This window comes from Melospiza melodia, chromosome Z, assembly GCF_035770615.1.
Source record: "Melospiza melodia melodia isolate bMelMel2 chromosome Z, bMelMel2.pri, whole genome shotgun sequence".
Taxonomy (NCBI): domain Eukaryota; kingdom Metazoa; phylum Chordata; class Aves; order Passeriformes; family Passerellidae; genus Melospiza; species Melospiza melodia.
In genome coordinates this window covers 30,214,447-30,233,405 of record NC_086226.1, presented here as the reverse complement: position 1 = coordinate 30,233,405, position 18,959 = coordinate 30,214,447, and the positions used below count along the sequence as shown (strand labels likewise).

General features: G+C 36.1%; 1 protein-coding gene across 1 annotated transcript in view; it reads left to right on the top strand.

Annotated features, from left to right (window-relative positions):
• Window positions 1-18,959, top strand: part of HCN1 (hyperpolarization activated cyclic nucleotide gated potassium channel 1) — a 194,691-nt gene that overhangs the window by 16,380 nt on the left and 159,352 nt on the right. The window contains exon 2 of the mRNA XM_063180279.1: window positions 7,390-7,813. Within this exon, the coding sequence (XP_063036349.1) occupies window positions 7,390-7,813 (424 nt within the window). The remainder of the gene's footprint in view (window positions 1-7,389; window positions 7,814-18,959) is intronic.

Genomic DNA, 18,959 nt, shown 5'->3' with positions numbered 1-18,959 from the left:
TATATCCATTCAATCAGATATGCAAAGACAGAATCAGCACTTGCTATGAAAAAATGTATTTGTGAGCCCTGACTCTTCATCAGCGCCTTTTTCTGGTCTGGTACTTATCTGGACAGGGGCAGTACCCACATTTTTTAATAAGGAGGGTGCTGAAGAATCTTGGAATCATAGGATGGCCAGGCTTGGAAGGGACCTTGAAGCTCATGTTGTTCCAGCCACCCTGGCATGGGTGGGGATGCAACCCGCTAGATCAAGTTGCTCAGAAGGGAGGAGTTATGTAAAAACGAGGGAGAGCAAAAGCATTATCAGAGCTCCACTGACAGTGATCCGCTGTTCTTGCCCAAGGTGAAGTGGAAGTCACTTTAATTCTATCTACTGTAGTTTAATAAGTTCCTGTGGAGGAAAAGCAACTGCAAATATCAGTGGTATTCAAGCAGTTGTGTTAGGGGATTATTGGCTAAAAACTAAGAGTCTATTTTTTAAATAATATTGCTGTATTATATAAATTTCTCTTTGTACTCTCTGTCCTTTCCTCTTGTAAGCAGTAAGTGCAGTTACTTCTCCTTACTGTACCTTTATTTCTCAGAAGTCTGAGACTGAATTTGTTAATGCATGTAAAATACTATGAAAACTTCAGATGGAAGCTGCTGAATGCATAGGAAGAACCAATTTGTCTTTTGATGAAATCTCCACTGGTTAAATATTAATTGAAAATATACTGAAAAGGTACATACATACATATATAAATAAATAAATATATGTAAGTTAACTAGTTTTGTAGTATCCTTGCATGGTCAGTACTGTGATTTTGTTTTCTAGTATTCAAAGCACTCAAGCTTTAAACCTAGTCAGACTATGTAACGAAAGACTTTTCAAAGTAGTAAATTGCTGTTCATTGGCTTCACTGGGCTCTAATCAGGTCCCCTGAGACCTGCATTTATCTAATCTTCTGCCTTGTGCAAAGAATCACAACTGAGCAACAAATTGCAAATTGCCACTAAGTGGGTTTAAAGAGATAAAAATAATTAAATCTTCTTGAAATTGTGGAAGTTTGTAATTTTAGGTACATTCTGTAGTTATATAGAAAAGAAGACTCAGCATCACTGAACTTTAGTAATATCTTTTTGAGGTAGGAAATGAAAAAAAATAAGTTAATTTAAAAATAAATAGTCAATTTCATTTAATAAAATCAAATTAATTTTTAAAAAATAATTAATTTTAAAATTGAAAAAAAAATCAAATGGCAAGGGACAGACATTGGATCTCTTGAGTATATATGGCTAATCTTGAAGTAACAGACTCCAGGATTATTCTGAAATAAAATTAAGATTTCTGGTGGTCTGAAAACTTCATTATTAGGTTATTTTTTTAATTGCCTTTAGTCTCCATCAAAATGAAACCATTAAGCTGGAAGATTCCCAAGTCCAGCACTGCTTGTATTTCAGCCAGGGAAATGCAGTTTTCAGAACATCAGCCTCTGCCTTGTCCCAGACTGACTGGTTTCAGACAGGTAGAGAAAGCCTTTCAGCTGCTCTAGCAGGTTACCTTGCTAAGTTAATGAATGTTCATAAAGCTAGTGATATGAATTGAAAAGGAATAACAAATGCTGGTGAAACTTTCACCTGAGAAAGTGTCACTTAATCATATTTCTGCCCTTCAGTATCCCCACTGGCTGTGTAGGACACACTGTTAGAATTCTGTGTGTGCATTGCAATCAAGAGAGGTGAGCCACGAATGAGATTTTATTTCAGCCTTGCAACATTTCCTTGTTTGTGTTTCCTTAATGTAAGTTTAAAGTTGTCAAGGTGGAAATAGAGTAACCTAAAAAATCTAAATTGACAATTTCAGGAGAACAGTTTATTCCTTTAAAGCAAAACAAAATACCAACCCCAGAGTTTTGTCTTCCTAAAGCTTTGCAAAATGAGTTAAATGCAGATGGGGGAAGTTTTATCCACGCAGAAGGATGACAAAACTGTAGAAGTCACCTGTTTGCTCTTGAAAAACAGGCCATCAAAACATAGTGGCACTTCACTAGTAATTTTAATGCCTTTGTATTAATGTGGTCACAGAGACAGATTACAGTAAATTCTATGTTTTGAAATCTTAAAATAAAAAGAAAAATTGCTGCTGACCCAAAATCACTGAAGCGATCAAGTATGGATTGGCAACATTTAGCAGTTTTCTCTATGGAGGATGTTGAATGCAGTATTTCTTGCTAAAATAGAATGAATTTAGTATTCAATTTGTATGCCTTTTTCCCAGAAGCAGCCTGTTTTCCTCTAGGTGTGTGTATTTGTAAGAGAAACAGATGGGCAGAATGAAAATGGATAGCTGGGTGGAAGGGGATATCCTCATTTTAAGGTTATAAAAAACAATAGTGATAATTTTTCTGAAAGTCTTCAGGCACAGACACCTGTGCAATCATTGAAAGAATTGGGTCCTCTGAAGAAAACACTCCCTTCTTCGTTCTCCTGTCCTTCAACACATCCCAGTAATTATCTGTGTTTTGTAGATGTTTTCAGGCATCCAGCTTTATTCCCTCTAAGCAGAATAACAGAGTTGCACAACCAGAGAAAGATAACATGTCCAATGAGAATGAAATGCTGATATGAATAATACCAAGTTTAGTGTTCACTACCATACAGTACAACAAAATTTAAAATTACTGTTATTTCTGCTAAGATTGTTTTATGTAGGACATTGATTTCTCTGTTAGGTAAACCAGTGATCTATGAAAGCAAAGGAAATAAAGGTGTGTTTGAAGGTAAGATTAAGAAAAAATAATACAAAGCAAAGAGGAAAGTCATTGTTCATTTCACTGAGCATCTACTAGTCAATCATAATGCTTAGCTAAAGAAGAAGCAAGTGTTCTAGGAAAGCTTGTGAAATTTTTACAGTGTCTGATTCTCTAAATTTGTATAGTGAAATTGTGTTGCATCTGAGATCAAAAAACCTAATCTCTGATGCATCAGGTTTTGCTTCAGAGGTATTTTACAAGCAATCTGAGTTAGTATCTTTTTCAATGGCCTTCCAGTTTGTAATGTAGATGAGTATTTATTTTCATTGTTCAGACTGAATTTCCTGAAGTTTTACTGCTATGACTTATTCCTTTCTAATAAAAGATCAGAATTTGTACAGTCTTTCTTGAAACTGAGAAATTTTAAATTTAAGCAAAGCCCTGACTGCCCTGCAGCCTCCAATCACACCCCTCAATTCCTGTGAGACGCAGCTCACTCTGCTGTGCAGTTTGTGAGACCACTGACAGCTTCTGCTGGTGCAGTCTGGGTGTGCAGTAAGGATAATCATATCTCCAACTATGCTGATTCAGGGAAATTGAGACTCTGCTGTTGATGGGCAGAAAAAGGAAATAATAAGGCAAGCAAATCTGAATTTGTATGTACAGCAAATTATGCGGCGAATTAATTCAGAGATGAAATTTCCTTCCTTAAGACTGTTTTCTCTGGGTTAGGGATATAAGGTGGAAAATAAAATGCCTGTTAGAATTCATAGCATCTTACATTATTAAGCCTAATACAAACAGTGATTAATTAATACTAAGTAACTCTTTCTCACCGCATGGGTAGGCACTCATTTTGAGCAGGCTGTTCATCCTGTCCAGGACAGCCTTTGGCAGTGAAGAAAACACCAAGACTTCAGCACCATATTCCACAGTAGAAAAAACACTGCTATTACTGTAATTTTTGAAAATATGTAAATAAACTATGAGTGAAAAAAATCATCAAAAGAGGCCTATTAATTCATTTTCAGAATTCCAAAGTAGTAATTAGTTGTTGTTTTTTTGGTTTTTCCCCCAGTATTTCTCTATAGAATATTTTTTAAAATTTTGTAAAAATGTGCCTCAGGATTGGGGTTTATATTGTAATACTTGAAGACTTTATTTTTTTGCTTAGAGGTATTGTACCTCTGAGACATTTAGAAGCATTTAAGAAGTTTCAGGAATAGTTCAATGCAGTGCAGTGATCACCTTTGCGCCCTCCGTTAATGACATTTGGTAGTAGATTCACTGAGTTAACTTCAGCTGAGCAATAATCTCTGTGCTGTGGGGTTGAGATCAATCCTTGCTTCTCATTTTGAGCTTTGGAAGATCTCATTACCCCCTAACTCCTGCCCTTTTCCTGATTCTTGAAAATTTTCAATCATGAGCCTACCTCTTCCTTGCTCTTCACCAACATTTTATAATACCTTACATAAATGTGGAACTCTTGAGATTGTAAACTGTGGATTCATAACCATCCTCTCTGGCATAGGGGAAGTAGGAAAAAACATTCTAATAGTAGTTTGAAACAAAGGACTATCTCAGTGTGTTAATGGCAGCTCGTTGCACTGTCTTGTGAGTCCTTACAGTTTCCTCTTTGTTAGATGAATAGTAGGACATTTTGAACCACAGGTGAGGAACTCATTGTGTTACTTTCTCTGCACAGGTCAAGGAAGGGCAATATAGGCAGTTGCATCTAATTTTTCTCGCCTGGAATAAAACATGGCCAACAGAATAGCATTTGGAAACATTTTCCTACAAGGAAATGTCCGAGTCATTTCTAAATGAAAAATAATAAGGCTTTTTCTTACTAACTAATCAGCTTATATTGTATTGTGGGCTAAAATACAAAAGTCCTTATCAGTCAATGTTATTTTAGCCCTGATGCTACCACTTTTGCTGACATTCAGCATCAGGAACACCAGTGTGTTTTGCATAATCGCAGTACGCGATGATCCTTTAAACCGCGGATTACCGTAGGTTAAAAACACCTGGTCCTGTATTATCTCCTGTGTTGGCTGGGTGGCTGGTTGTTGTGTGGCTTTGGTTAGCCTTTGTTGCATAACTGTGCTACAGAAATGTAAAGGTCAACCTGAAGTTAGCAATGCTTTGCTTAGGAGTGAGCCACAGTTGCAAGGACACCTCTCGTAATTATTTCCTGTTTGTTTTCCACTAGTTTAAAGGATTCCTCCAAGATGTTTATTCTCCCAGAACACTTTTGTGAAGTACTTTGGTTGATAGCATTTTAAAAATGTTTGTGGTAATTTTACTTGTAGATCACAGTGGTAGTGATGTGTTGAATTCAGTGCTTCCTTGTGGTAATTCCAGATTACTGAAAAGGAATTCCGGATTGCTGAAAAGGAATCTAGCACAGTGGAAAGTATTACAGGAATTAAAAAAGACAGGAGAAATTGGGGAATTTTTACCCAATATGGTGAATACTATCATATCGTGAACAAAAATACATACAGCCTGAATAAAATTGAACATTTTTAGCAGTTAGTAATCACATTTATTGCAAGACTGAAAGTGTGTAAGACACAAATCATATTGTGATACACAGGGAATAATTTTTATAGTCTATTTCATAGAGTTTCTGAGTACCAGTTAGAGGTACATTGCCAACTTCTCTCTTCTCTCAAGTGATAGTTAAATCTAATCTCGCCAGGTGCCTCTTGGAATAAATAATTTTGGAACTGGGAATTCTCATGCTGTTCTCAATCCTATGCTGCTTTTCCTTTAGTGTGTTTTACAGTTGCAGATAATAATTTATATTCTCTGATGAGCACTCTGTAAACTTAGGAGTTTTTGCTTCCAAGGTAGACATGAAAAAAGGGAATTTATAAAAGCTAGATCTTTGTGATTTTTCAGCCTGGAGAAAGAAGGGTTTCAGTGTGACATAAGTGTGTCCTTTTAGTACCAGAAGGGAGTCTACATGAAAGATGGATAGAGAAAGATGGATAGATGTTTTGCAGTGACAAAACAAGGTGGAATGGCTTCAGAGAGAGGTTTAGAGAGAGAGGTTTAGATTAGATATTAAAAAACTTATTTTTATTGTGAAGTTGGTGAGGCACTTGCACAGTTTTCCCAGAGAAGCTGTGTAGATGCCCCATCCCTGGAAGTGGGGATCCACAGGCTGGGTGGAGCTCTGAGGAGCCTGGTCTAGTGGAAGATGTCCCTGCCTATGTCACAGGAGTTGTAAGTGGATGATCTTTAATGTCCCTTTCACCCCAAGCCAATCTATGATTTTATGATAATTTGGTAATCCAAGAAACAATATCTGAAATTGAATGCAATCCATATTCTCTGTGCGAGTCTAGCAAAAATTAGGCTCGTGATTCTGAAATATTTTGTGGCCTGTTAACTATTATTTTTGCTGATTGCCGTGAACCTTTACCAAGATGAGGGAGGCTGGTATTGGTGTGATGGAAGTGGCCTGGAAATCAGTGTTGAGGTGTTGTGCTGGTGGTGTGTCAATGCCATGTGCCCTGCACCAGGCCCCATTGTGACAGAGGGACAGAGCAGAGGGATAGCTGTGGAGCCACTGCTGCCTTTAGTCTTCTAGAAACTATGATAAGTCCATGGGTAACTGCTGTTGGTTGGTTTCTCTACCTCTCCAAATCAGTTTTAGTTGACCGGATCATGTGCTTGAACAGAGTAAAAGATTACTGAACGCATTGGGTTCAGGCTTTTTTGAGTATCCATTTCAGTTCTTTTACTACTTAAGAACAGCTTTCTTTGACTATTGAACATTTAGGATTTATAATAATTTGCTTAAAATCTGGTATATATGGCTGTGCCCTGGAAATCTTCCATAAAGATAGATATTCTATGTAATGGGTGCATTTACTCAGCATTTTCATCACAGATATTAGAGTTATGAGTCCATCCTTCTACCACATTGTATCAAGCATGGTTAGTATTCTAACAATGTTAGAGGGGAGCCTTTAGATCTTCTAGAGCAAAAGTGGTGAAATGCAGAACCCCTTTCTGTTACTTTGCAAATTGCAGTTATTTTTTCTAATATTTCTTAGCTAGCTCTGAAAGAATATAGGCTGTGAGGTTGTAAAAATGTATGAAAGTTCAACTAAGTGGATGAAGGTTTTTATGTTATCTAATTATTGTTTCTATTTTTTGCTTCAATGCTTTTTTCCTTTTCCTGTAATTTTATTCCAGCACAGTAATGGTATCAGTACATTTGAAAAGAGATACTGACATTTAATATATCTATTAAGTATTTGGCTTTCCATTTGGACAGAAATTTTAGCAAAACTGTTGCATTGATAAAGCACTTCTGGTTGGCACAAGACATTGTTTTTATCTATATAAAAGCTCAAAACAGTTTTGACAGGAGTGTGAATAAATCTGCTCAGTGCCACACGTGCCTGCCTTTCAGTGTGGGATATACCATGGACTGATAGGCCATTGAGAAGGAAGGCACATAATGAAGTGTGTTAGTTACAGTGAACTGTGAACATGCTGAATGAGTTAAAGCAACAAGAATTTATTTAGGAATAACAGAATCTAGTGGTGAAGTTGGTGGCATGATGGAGACCGTTTTGTAATATTTTACCACATCACATCAACCATTCTCTTTCTTCTGTTTTTCCTAGGTTTTACTGGGACTTAATCATGCTCATAATGATGGTTGGAAACCTTGTCATTATACCAGTCGGAATCACATTCTTCACAGAGCAAACAACAACACCATGGATTATTTTCAATGTGGCATCAGACACTGTTTTTCTATTGGACTTGATAATGAATTTTAGAACTGGAACTGTAAATGAAGACAGCTCTGAAATAATACTGGACCCTAAAATCATTAAGATGAATTACTTAAAAAGCTGGTTTGTGGTTGACTTCATCTCATCAATACCAGTGGATTATATCTTTCTCATTGTAGAAAAAGGAATGGATTCAGAGGTTTACAAGACAGCAAGAGCACTTCGTATTGTGAGATTTACAAAAATCCTCAGCCTGTTACGTTTATTGCGCCTTTCGAGACTGATAAGATACATACACCAGTGGGAAGAGGTAAGATTTACATGGTCATAACATCATTCACTAAGATCTTACTGCTACCCAACACTAGTCAGTCTCTGTGAAGAGCTGCACCAGAACAAGAATGTAACACAGCTTTTCCTCACTGCCTGGTGTAATTACAAGCACATGCTAGTGGCAAGGCCTTTTTGGACACAACCAGCAGAGTAACCATCTTCTCTCTGCTAATGGCAGAGACCAATATGTGTTTGGCATTGGTACAATTTGCATGGATGGACTCCTAATGATGTTACAAAATGTCCAAAATATCAGAATAAAGCACTAGAAAGGAATACTAGGAATTTTGACAAGCACCTAAACCTGCACTAGAGTTTGATGACTAGCACGTAAATTTATTAATACTCTTGTAGTGACAGAGAACTTAAACTTGTTTATATTTTTCTATTTTATAAGAAATTGAAACCATCTACCATTGAGTAGATTTCCTCAGAATGCTCATTGTTTGAAGGCTGTATGTAGGCTGAATATCATAAATACCATAAATAATCTTCTTCTTTACAAGAAATGAGCAGTTCAAATTTTGAGTCACTGCCCTCTAAACTGTCAACTCCATTGATTCCAGGCATGGTTTTATGCTGCCTTTCAATTTGGCATAGTGATTTTTCCAGGAAATTATGGCATTCCCCACTTTGGCATATTTTGGTTAGGAAATGTCAGTGCATTAGCATGTACCACCATTTTGTTTCTTGCCTGTCCTCATTTCTGTAGTTCTGAATATCATCATGTGTTTTAAACAGAAGTGCTAAAGCCATAGGAAAAATAATTGCTTTTTTCTAAACCTTTCTAGCAGTAAGGATAGGGAGGAATTGTTTTGTAGAGCATGATCATGGAAGTAGTATTAAAATTGATCTCCATAAATTTATTTATCTCTGTGATAAATATTTATTTAATTAAATGAATATTGAAGGATGATTTGGTACTATTTTTGGTGCTTTTTCTGCTGGTTATCTCTAGTATAATATGCACTTTCTGGTTTAAGAGGGACCTAAAAGCAGAGCCATCTCAAATAAAGTCAGATTACAATTTAAAATGGCATGATGCCAGATGATGCTAAATATCAAAAGTACAAAAAATTTATAGTAGTCTCTCAAAAAGTCCCTGAAATAGGTCATTATTTTTTATTACTCTGTTTGGTAAAGCGTCTTCTTTTTGCCTCTCTGTAAAGCACTGAAAAGATGTTTTTGTACAGAAATAGAGCACTGTAGTTTTTGTACTCAATTCAACTAAGGCAAATGATTAAGCATATTTTGCAGTTCTACCATAAAGCTGTGCTTTTGTCTCCTCTGTGCTTCACAGAGAGACAACCTTCTGAAATGAATTCAGTGACATTATTTTCTGGCAGCTTGAGTTAGTCACTTGCCACTGTAAAGGGCTACTAGGCAGAGAAATAAATTCATTTTTCCCCCCCTTTCTGTCAGTTGTCAATCAGAAATCAGGTAATCTAAATAAAAATAGTTGAATTGGCCACTAAGTGGGACTAAAAGTGACAACAAGAGTATGTGGTCCAAATCAGCAGTAGCTGCTGTTTGGTCAGTTTACCTAATGGCTGCTTGATCGCAACTTCAGCTTTAATTCCACTAGTAAAATTTGTGAAATAGGTTCACAGGAAGGTAAAAGGGAATCTAAAGGCAGAGGTGTTTGTTTTTTTTTTTTTTGGTTTTTTTTTTTGTTTTTGTTTTTGTTTTTGTTTTTGTTGTTTTTTTTTGTTTTTTCTTTTTTCTTTTTTGGGACTTATTTTGAGCCTGTAATAAAGCAGCAAAAAGTTTGTTGGCTGATTTTGAAAAAAATAATCACATGTGAGAATAGAGAGAAATATATCAGTCTGAATCAGGCTTTGATAAACCCCAAAATGAAATGTGTGAAAGAAAAAAGGGAGGGTTTTTTGTTTCTTTATTTGTTTTTGTTTTTGTTTAGCATTTTACAGGGAGCAGAAATGCAGAAAGTAATGGATTTTCATATATGCCTTCCTGGAAAATGTGTGTTACAATATCTTAATGTTTTAAAAGAGACAGACAAAACAACTGGTAGGGATGACATTTGCTGAATTACTGGGAAACAATAACTGGATCATCCCATGGGGTAGTCAGCGAGACTGCTGCTGGTTTTAATAGTCTCTGTATGTGTGTGTTTCCACATGGACAACAAGGAGCAACTGTTAACTAATTTTTATGGCACAGAACTGGAGCCTGTTTGTGTGTGCTTAAAAGGCTTTAATAGTTTTTGTGTATGAGCTGACACGTTGGTTTTAAATGTGGTGCAGATAAATCTGAAATGTATGTATTTGGTTCCAGAAAAATAAGCATTATGTCAAAAATATTGAGAGGACAGCCAGCAAACTCAATCTTCATAATGTGCCAAGAGAATACTTGGATAACTGTTATTCATGAAAAACTGATGTATGAACAACCCAAGTTGTATGATAAGGCAGTTATCCCTGTATTTCTACATACTCAAATAAAAAAGTCAAGCTGACATTGTTTGAGCTTTTCTTCACATATGTGAAGACCTTTTCTTCATATCACACATGTGGAATTCAGGTGGTTGGTATCCTGAACCTTAAGATAAGCAAAAATTTAAGAGATTCCTACGTGACACTGGTGAAACATGGTTCCTCTTCTTTATTTATTTCCACATCATTTAAGTCAATTAAATTAAGATCAAGCTGCCAGAAGCCACCTAAAGTAATATTGATGTAAATAATGTATGCATTGCAGAAGCTTTGTCCTCATTAAGTGTTATGGAACAGCTATAGCTTGTGGTGGAATATATATGAAAACTGGTTGATATATTCATATCAGTCTGATAATAATTACTTACCCAAATGAATGGCTCAGTGGAAATGGGAAGAAACACTTCAAGAAAGGGACAGGAGATGTGTGGGCAGGAAATAAATATACTGAATGTGCAAATTCACACTTCCCTGAAACTGCTTTTTAGCTACAAATTCTAATATTACAGTCCTTTAGACTATTGAAAATAGATCATATATTTATTTAAAATAAATTATATTCAAGAAAAAAATCTGTATTTAACTTGGTGATTACAGAAATTATAATTTTGCAGTAATTTCTGACAGGGGGCTTGTTTTGGATTTTTTTTAAATTTACATTCCTAAAAGTACTGAGCAGGAGGTCCTGGACCTAATTCTTATTTCCTTTAAGTTTTATGAGACTACCTAAACTTCTGACTTTTTAATGTTTTTTTACATAGGCTCACATGCAACTAGTAGATTATTCTTAGTTAAATATGCTCATAGATCAGTGAACAATTAAAATAAAAGATAGAAACAATTCAAATAGATACATTGTTCCATGCCAAATGATATGCCACTTTGCTTTACTTTTGCCTATGATACTAGTTTACTAGTTCTTTAAAATGACAGTATTTTCCAAAAGCTGCATAAAACCCAGACTTCAATAGCTTTGCTTACAGCTATTCTAAACACAGACTAAGACCTAGTAAATCTACAAGTAGAAATCATTCTTCCAAAAATGTGCCCTAAGTATTTTTTGTTCTGGGATGTCTGATTATGTAGAACTACAACCCTTTTTAAAGAGAATCAAGGCTTATTGCAAGTTATATAATAAAGGGTATATTCTGCAAAAAAATCACATGGCAAAATCTGCAAAAATTGTGAATTGCAGCCATGTCTTATTTTGGTTCAACTTCTTCTGAAATCTGGTTTTCAATTTGCCCAGACCTTTTTGTGTTTCATGAACCTACCTAAGTATCAGTGTCAACTCTAGTTGTTGATAAGGCCCTGGTGTTTAACGAAACACACTCCTGAGCATATCACACCAACATGCCATATTCCAAATTTGCTGGTTTGTTTCTAATATTCACAGTAATGCAGGTTCAGAAGAGTGCATAAGTGAAAGCTTGCTGGATTGCTAAGACTTACTAAAGTGCTCAAAAATTAAGAGTATGAGAGCTTTGCCGAATCAGGTCCTGCATTAAAGATTTCATCTGTTGCTCCCATGCTACCAGTCCTGATGATCACCACTAGGTGTCCTCTCCTTGTTGTTCTGTTTGTTGCCAGTGGTACAAAACCACACATTATGTGTCTCTGTGACGAACCATTATTATTTCCTAAATAAAATGATTGTAAAGGAAGACTTACCCAGACAACAGAAGCAAACTTCTACTTCAGTAGCTTGCTGTTTCTATGGTAGATACTTTTTCCCCCTACAAGAAAACCAAGCAACTTTTTCTTTCATCTCAAACCAGATAAGAATTCAGGGGTTTTTTTCTCCCCTCTTGATCACTGACTTTTTATGTGGGAAGAGAGAGATGATGAATTAGGTGGGCACTTGGTAGTGTTGGTTGAAAACACTTACCTTTACTGACTGGATTATTAATTTATTTTTATTTTATTTTAACAGGACTCTGTCTACAAGGCATGGGGCTTTCCTAACAATGATGATGTTTTACAGTTTAACTTTTTTTAATTAACAGCCTTGTGGAAATGGAAGGTGGCATATTTTACTTGCTTTTTATTCTAACGCCTGTTGTCCAAGGGGGTATTTTTAAGAACATTTTCTAGGCCCCTTATAGTTATGTCAATTAGTTACTGCAAATCAGCACATCAGTACAGGTTGAGTGACAATTTTGAAGTAGATTAGCTGAAAGTGGGACACTTTTTTATTGCCTTTTAGAGGTACATGAACCAAATACATGGTTCAGGGTTGTCTGTCTCTTAAGGACTGAAGGGAGGATGTTTGTTAAGTAACTTGAGGGAAAAGAGGCATGAAGTCTCTGAATAATGCAACGAAGCCTCTGTATTGATGTCTTCTGCCTTCCTACCATCAAGAAGATAAAAATAGGAGGTAGGAGAAAATTCCCAGCTCTAGAGGAAGGGAAACAGAAACACAAGCTTTGCCCTTTTTTTTTGTATAAATTAGTGAATTTGTGTTCTCCCACATGAAGCCTGTGACAGGGACCACATCCAGGTTTGCTTGAGGGTTCCTCTTTGCTCTGCAGCATTCCCTATGAGATCATGATGACCAGCAGTGGTCAGTAAGTCCATGGCATGTGCTGACCAGCACCATCTCTATTCAATCTACAGGGTAAAAACCCTAAACATGCTGTTTGGTTGCATTTTGAATTGAAAAATCTGGAAGTGCTCCTTGCTCAGCGTTGCTGCAGCAGATGAGCTCTCCAGCTTTATCAGAGCAGAGGGCTGCTCAGCCCTGTTCCACTGAGGGAATGTGTTGTGCTAGCTGTCAGTTCATTCCTGGGTGAGACTTGCAGTGCTGGTATTCCTCCCTAATTCCATTGGGATGTTGGCTCATGGATATTCTGTCTCTATGACAGCAAGGTCTTCTATCTTCACAGAGATGGAACCTGGACTACTAGCCCTTTTTTTCCCCACTTAAAATTAGAGGGTGTAAAGGCATTTTCTTTGAGACTGTTCAGGCTGTGTCTTGATAATGTAGTTCTGGTTTGCTAAATAGAATTTGCATATGTGGATAGAACTGAAGGTAAGTTACATAAATAAGGAGGTAAGATACCTAAATTGTAACATAAAGTGTTATACAATATAAGTAAATGTGTGAATAAATTTTTTTTTCATCACTGTCATGAATATATGTAAGCCACAGTGCTTTTAATTTTTTTTTTCTTTGACATGTAACTTACAAGGCTATTGTCTGTGTTTTGCTGAACAGAGCACCTAATATAATCTTTACAAAACAGGTAGAGTTCCAAATGGGAAATTATGATGGATCTCATTTCATGTAAACCTTTTTGTTTACATGAAATTATGCATATTTTAACATTAGGTAGATAAATTGTGTTCAGTTATATAATATTTTGTAAGGAAAAATTTCAAGTTAAATTATTTGTTTGAGAACAATTAATTGTTTGAGAAATGTATGTACCACTGCAGATAAAGCATACATCCATAAACATATCTCATAAAAACCCAAGGGTTTTTTTTGTTTTTTTTTTCACTCTTTTGAATTCTGTGCAACTGTAGGGAAATACAAATAATGGATAGAGACAATTAAAAGGCATTATTATCCATGGTGTCCTAATAATAGAATACTAACTGTTGAAAAAGAGCAGCACATTTGTAGAGAAGGCAATTACTGAAATGCAGGCAAGACACGGAGTATTCTGGTTTTTAATTTCCTACTTTACGGTCTAGGCGTAATCACTTTCATAGAAAGAATAATCCATTCCCCTAGAGAGTAAATAGGAAGTGTAATGAGTGTAAAGTTTCTTGCTTCATCGTTCTACCTCCTTTTTAAGACTGTACAAACTGAGCTGCCTTTCTTCTGTGCCTACACCAGGAGAGTAATTGTGTGGTGGTGATGCTTTCCCTGGGAGATAAGCCTGAGATAAATTTCCCTGAACTGTATGATAATGTTTTCTTTATGCAAGTGTTTGCCTTGCTTCTATGGTAATGTTCTTGGGGGACTTGGCTGTAGACCCAAGAAGGTGGGCTCATCCTTGCAGTAACATTTATAGATAATGCCAGTCAATCAGTTTTGAAAATTATCAGAGCAGTGTCAGCATGTCTTTGACACTTAAGCCTAACACAGGTTTTTAGCAGATTTTTTTTAAAGTCTAACTAATTGTTCACTATTTTTAAGCCATTCTAGGAATAATGCTTTTTTTTTTTTTTTTTTTTTTTTGCATTTGCTAGAGCTTGCACACTCTATCTGTGGCTGCAGATTTATTTAAAAAAAAAACCTTGTTCTTCCATCTTAAGCTTTTAGCTGAAGCAGAAAACCCACTTAGCTTTGCAGGGTAATGGCCTGCTGGATGCATCCCATTTCAGGCCAGGGGGGAGGACAGGATCAGGAATGTTCAGTTCTCTTGCAAGACAGAGCTGCTGGCTGCTCCCTGCGGCGTGCTGCTGCCTCCCTGCAGCTGAGGAGCTGTCGGAGGAGGTGATGACAGCCAAAGAGCTTTTTGGGCAGCGCACGGTCGGGATCACGGGTCACCATTCGGACACCGCGATACTGCTGGCTCCTTCCCACACTGAGTGCATGGGTTACAAGCTCCCGCATTGATCCCTGCAGTGGTGAGACAGACAGGGAACATGTGAATGGGATTTTTCAGTTCTTTTCAAATTTGTTTTTAAAAAGTCAAAAATTGTACAAATTTCACAAGAATGACAATTGCAGTTTTGTTCCTCGCAGGCTAAACATGATTCATTCAGGTATCTCTGCGTTTTCAATTTGTATTAATACTAACCACTACAGAATTGCTGCTTAATTTAAATTATTTAGCAACAGTAATTGAACTAAAAGATATCCCCACCTTGTCACTAATGCCATGTAGAATCCTTTCCTTCTTTGTTTTTTTTATAATACCCATAGAACTTTGTGAGTAAGGAGGTCAGTCATTCTCTTTATGCAGCTGCTAAAGAAGAAATAGTTAGGGATATTTTATGGTCATTTTATGCTGCCTTAAAAATAATTAATTTTAAAATAAATTTTTGAAACACACATTTGAGGGCAGGTTGCTAATCCACGTGGTAGAATATGGCCAGCTGACAGCTGAAATGGGAGACATATAACTCACAGTAATAATTCTTAATACAGTATATATTGATGTGTCTATTAAAGAAAGCCAGAAGATGTCCTTACAGTGCATCATTACTATTTGAAATCTGAAAAATAAATTATACAGTAAAAAATTAATTAGAAAAGTGTATGTGTAGAAAGTGCATATGAAAAATTTTAACATTTTCCTAACATTTGCCTACAAAGGGGCATTTTAATTTTTAAATTAAGTAATCATTTATTAAACAGTGAAAAGATAATTCATTAGATTTCAATTTAATATAATTCTATGTATATATTCTATTTAATATATTCTACTTTGAGAAGAAAATTGTCAGTTGAAATGAACAGTTTTTTTTAAAAAAATAACAAGCCCACTGCTGTATTCTCTTGGTTGTCTTATGCGCAGAACATTGTGTAGGTGAAATTTTGGGGGATTTTGTAGGAGAGGTGTGGTTATCTCAGAAAGGTCTGAGAGGCAGAAAATGGAGATATCTGTAGAACTTGTGTTGGGCTGTGCTGGTCAGACCATCCATACACTGTTACTTTTATTTATTTATTCTCCCAGTGAGTCATGTCCCTGAGCTCATATGGGCATTCTGTTGAACAAATGAGGGCGGAAATGATACTGCATGTCAATAGGTCAAGGATCATGTTCTGAATTTGATCAAATTTAACACCCTTCTAATACAGTAAAATACCTGTGACATTACTCTTTTAAGTAGGCTTCTGTTGTCATGGCGCCCATTGAGGACAGTGGAATGTACTTTAAGAGTTAATTGGGAAGAAGGGTCTGTTTTGAAAGGGTAAAATGGCCTAAATTATCCATTTAAGAGTAAGATGCAAATGCATAAACCTATTTAGAGAGGGTTAGAGAGCTGAGATGGCAGTGTAGAGCCATTTAGCTCTACCATTTGTGCATTATATTAAATGACTTATTTCTAACATGAATCTCATGGAGTTTATTCCAAATAACAAGTATTATCCCACATGTGTATGACTGAAATGTAGTTATGACCTGGAAAAAACAGGGAGATCACCTAATTCAGAGATTTTTACAGCTCCTTGCTTCCAAGTAGAAATGAATGCTGTGGTTGAACTGTTAATCTCTCCTCACTACACTGCATTGGAAAGATGCTCTATTTCTCACCATTTTCTCCGTTCTTAACCCAGGCAGGTGTTTTCCTATGATCTTTCCATGTATTTAAGCTCGTAGCATTTTGTTTGTTACTTTTTTAATCTTCTTAAAGCACATCTTTTTTCCCCATCTTCTCTTTCAGAACCAATGGGTTTAACTATACATCTGCTTGACTTAGTACAGTGCCTTTTAGTTGCGCTTCCTTTCTTTCCGGTGAATGTTCCAACTTGTTATTGACCTGGCAGAAGCTGCTGCCATGTGGATATTTGGTGCCATTTCTGTCTGGGGGCTTGTGACAAAATGGTATGCAATGCCTGCAATCCTGCTTTGAATCCAAGTGGGTCATCCCAGATGAGCAGCTGTGGGAGTGGAGCCCTGTATATGCATGAGGGGAACGCATCTCTAAAAAAACAATGGAAGTGTCTGAAGGCTAATTATGATATAACTGCTGTAATCTTTGCCAGAACCATGGACTTCATTCAATTGAGCTGCCTGTAGAACAGAGAAAGATGTGACTATCAACCCTCCCCCACCCAAAAAAAACCAAACCAAACCAAACCAAAAACCAACCAAACTGCCCGCACCAAACAAAAACAAAATAGAGAAAACCCCAGGAAACAACACAAATCCGGAACATGAGAGAACAATGGTAGTTCAGACAAGTGTGTATGTACGTATTTCTGTGAATATGTCTTCAAGGGTGAAGGTTCCTAACCTTCTCTGCACCTTTCAGAAGGAGCACTTCACTCTGTACCTCTGAGACTAAAATGTATCTGTCTACAATTTTTATCTGTCTGGATCAATTCTTTTTGCATCATGTGCTCAGTTTACCTGAAGTGACTGCCCCTATTCAAAGATTCCTGACAAACAGGCAGTCCTTTATCTCAACTAAAAACTGTAATTTTTACTGTTGAGTTGATACATCTATTTATACTGTAAAGATAGTGACATGCAAAATTTATGGCCAAAACTTGAACCTGGAAAGCAAATATTGCTGTGCATAATTTAAAATTAATGTCTTTTCAAGAGTACCTTCCTGTGGGATTTCCAAAGGACATTATTGAAAACCATATAGTAGTTCTCATCAGAATGATCGATTTTTCCCTTAACCAAAGACATGAATTATGTCTTCATCTGCCTCAAAAATAGCTAGGCATCCCACATGAGAATTGTTTCCCAGCTGGGGAAATAGAATGTCAGATATGTTTTAAAAAGGAAATGGAAAAAAAATGCACCTGAAATGCAGTTTCAACAGGCAAGAGGTAACTTCTAGAACTCCGCCTTGTTTTGATTACCTGCCTTCAAAACTCTGCCTTATTTTGATTAGAACTTCTAGCAGAAGTTTTAAAATACTGAATCCAAACAAGTAACTTGAATTTTTCTTGCAAGGACTTTCAAATTAATTAAGCAAAACACTGTTTTATCTCCAGCATCAGTAATTTAAACACTTTTTTTCCTATCACTTACTCATTTTGCCCAGGGCAAAATCAACCTCTACCACAAAGGTGTTTTTTTCCTTTTTCCTATGTGTCAATTTTGATAACTTAATACACAGATTAGCCCACTTTGGTTATATATTTATTTTTCTGATAACTCTTGCATATCACAAATACATATATTTCTTGGTCTTTTAAAATAATTTGTAAAAATCAGTCTTTTTTGGAGCATTTTTGTTGGGTGTATTAACTGCGAGTCACAAGAAATGAGGTTGTCAGAGTTTTGTATGATTAGAATGAATATCAACACTGTAACCTTTTTCATTGAAGTACATAACTGAAGAGATATCTTATTTATCTTATTTATCTTATTTTAAAAACAATTGCAAAAGAAATTCCAGTAGAACTTCATGTACTTTCTTCCTTTTCGTTTTACTTTCCCATTGTTACTCTTAGGGGAGATGTCTATGGATAACTTTACACTTTGTGCATAGTGAACGTGGTTCTGAGAAAACAGCTGAAGACCTGAAATCTGTGGCTAAATTGTAATTTTGAAACTGGATCAATTTATAACAATTTTAAATTCTTAGGTATGACTGGGTTAACATCTGTGTTAACCTAGTCAGACCTAAGAATTTAAAATTGTTATAACAGTACATCAGGGCATTATTTATTATAAACACAATATTTTTATTTAAGCTCTCAGCCTCAAGTAGTGAATAGGTTTCTTTCTCATAGCTTTGAACAGATAATGAAAGAAAGATGGTCAGTTCAGTATCTAGTTTGTGAAATCAGCACTGAAATATGAAAGGAAGCATATATAGTTAAAGTTTTGATTTCATTGTGAATTATTTGAGTACCGAACTCTGTTTCTCTCCTCATTTAAAAAGGTCCCACATGAGTCATGATCATGGTTCCATGCATTTCTTTCCTCTTCCTTTAAAGATTTGGGGTTTTGTTGTTTTCTTTGTTTTTTTTTTTTTTTTTTTTCCTGATGTGACAAATATCATAATGGTCTCTAGAAGTAGAGA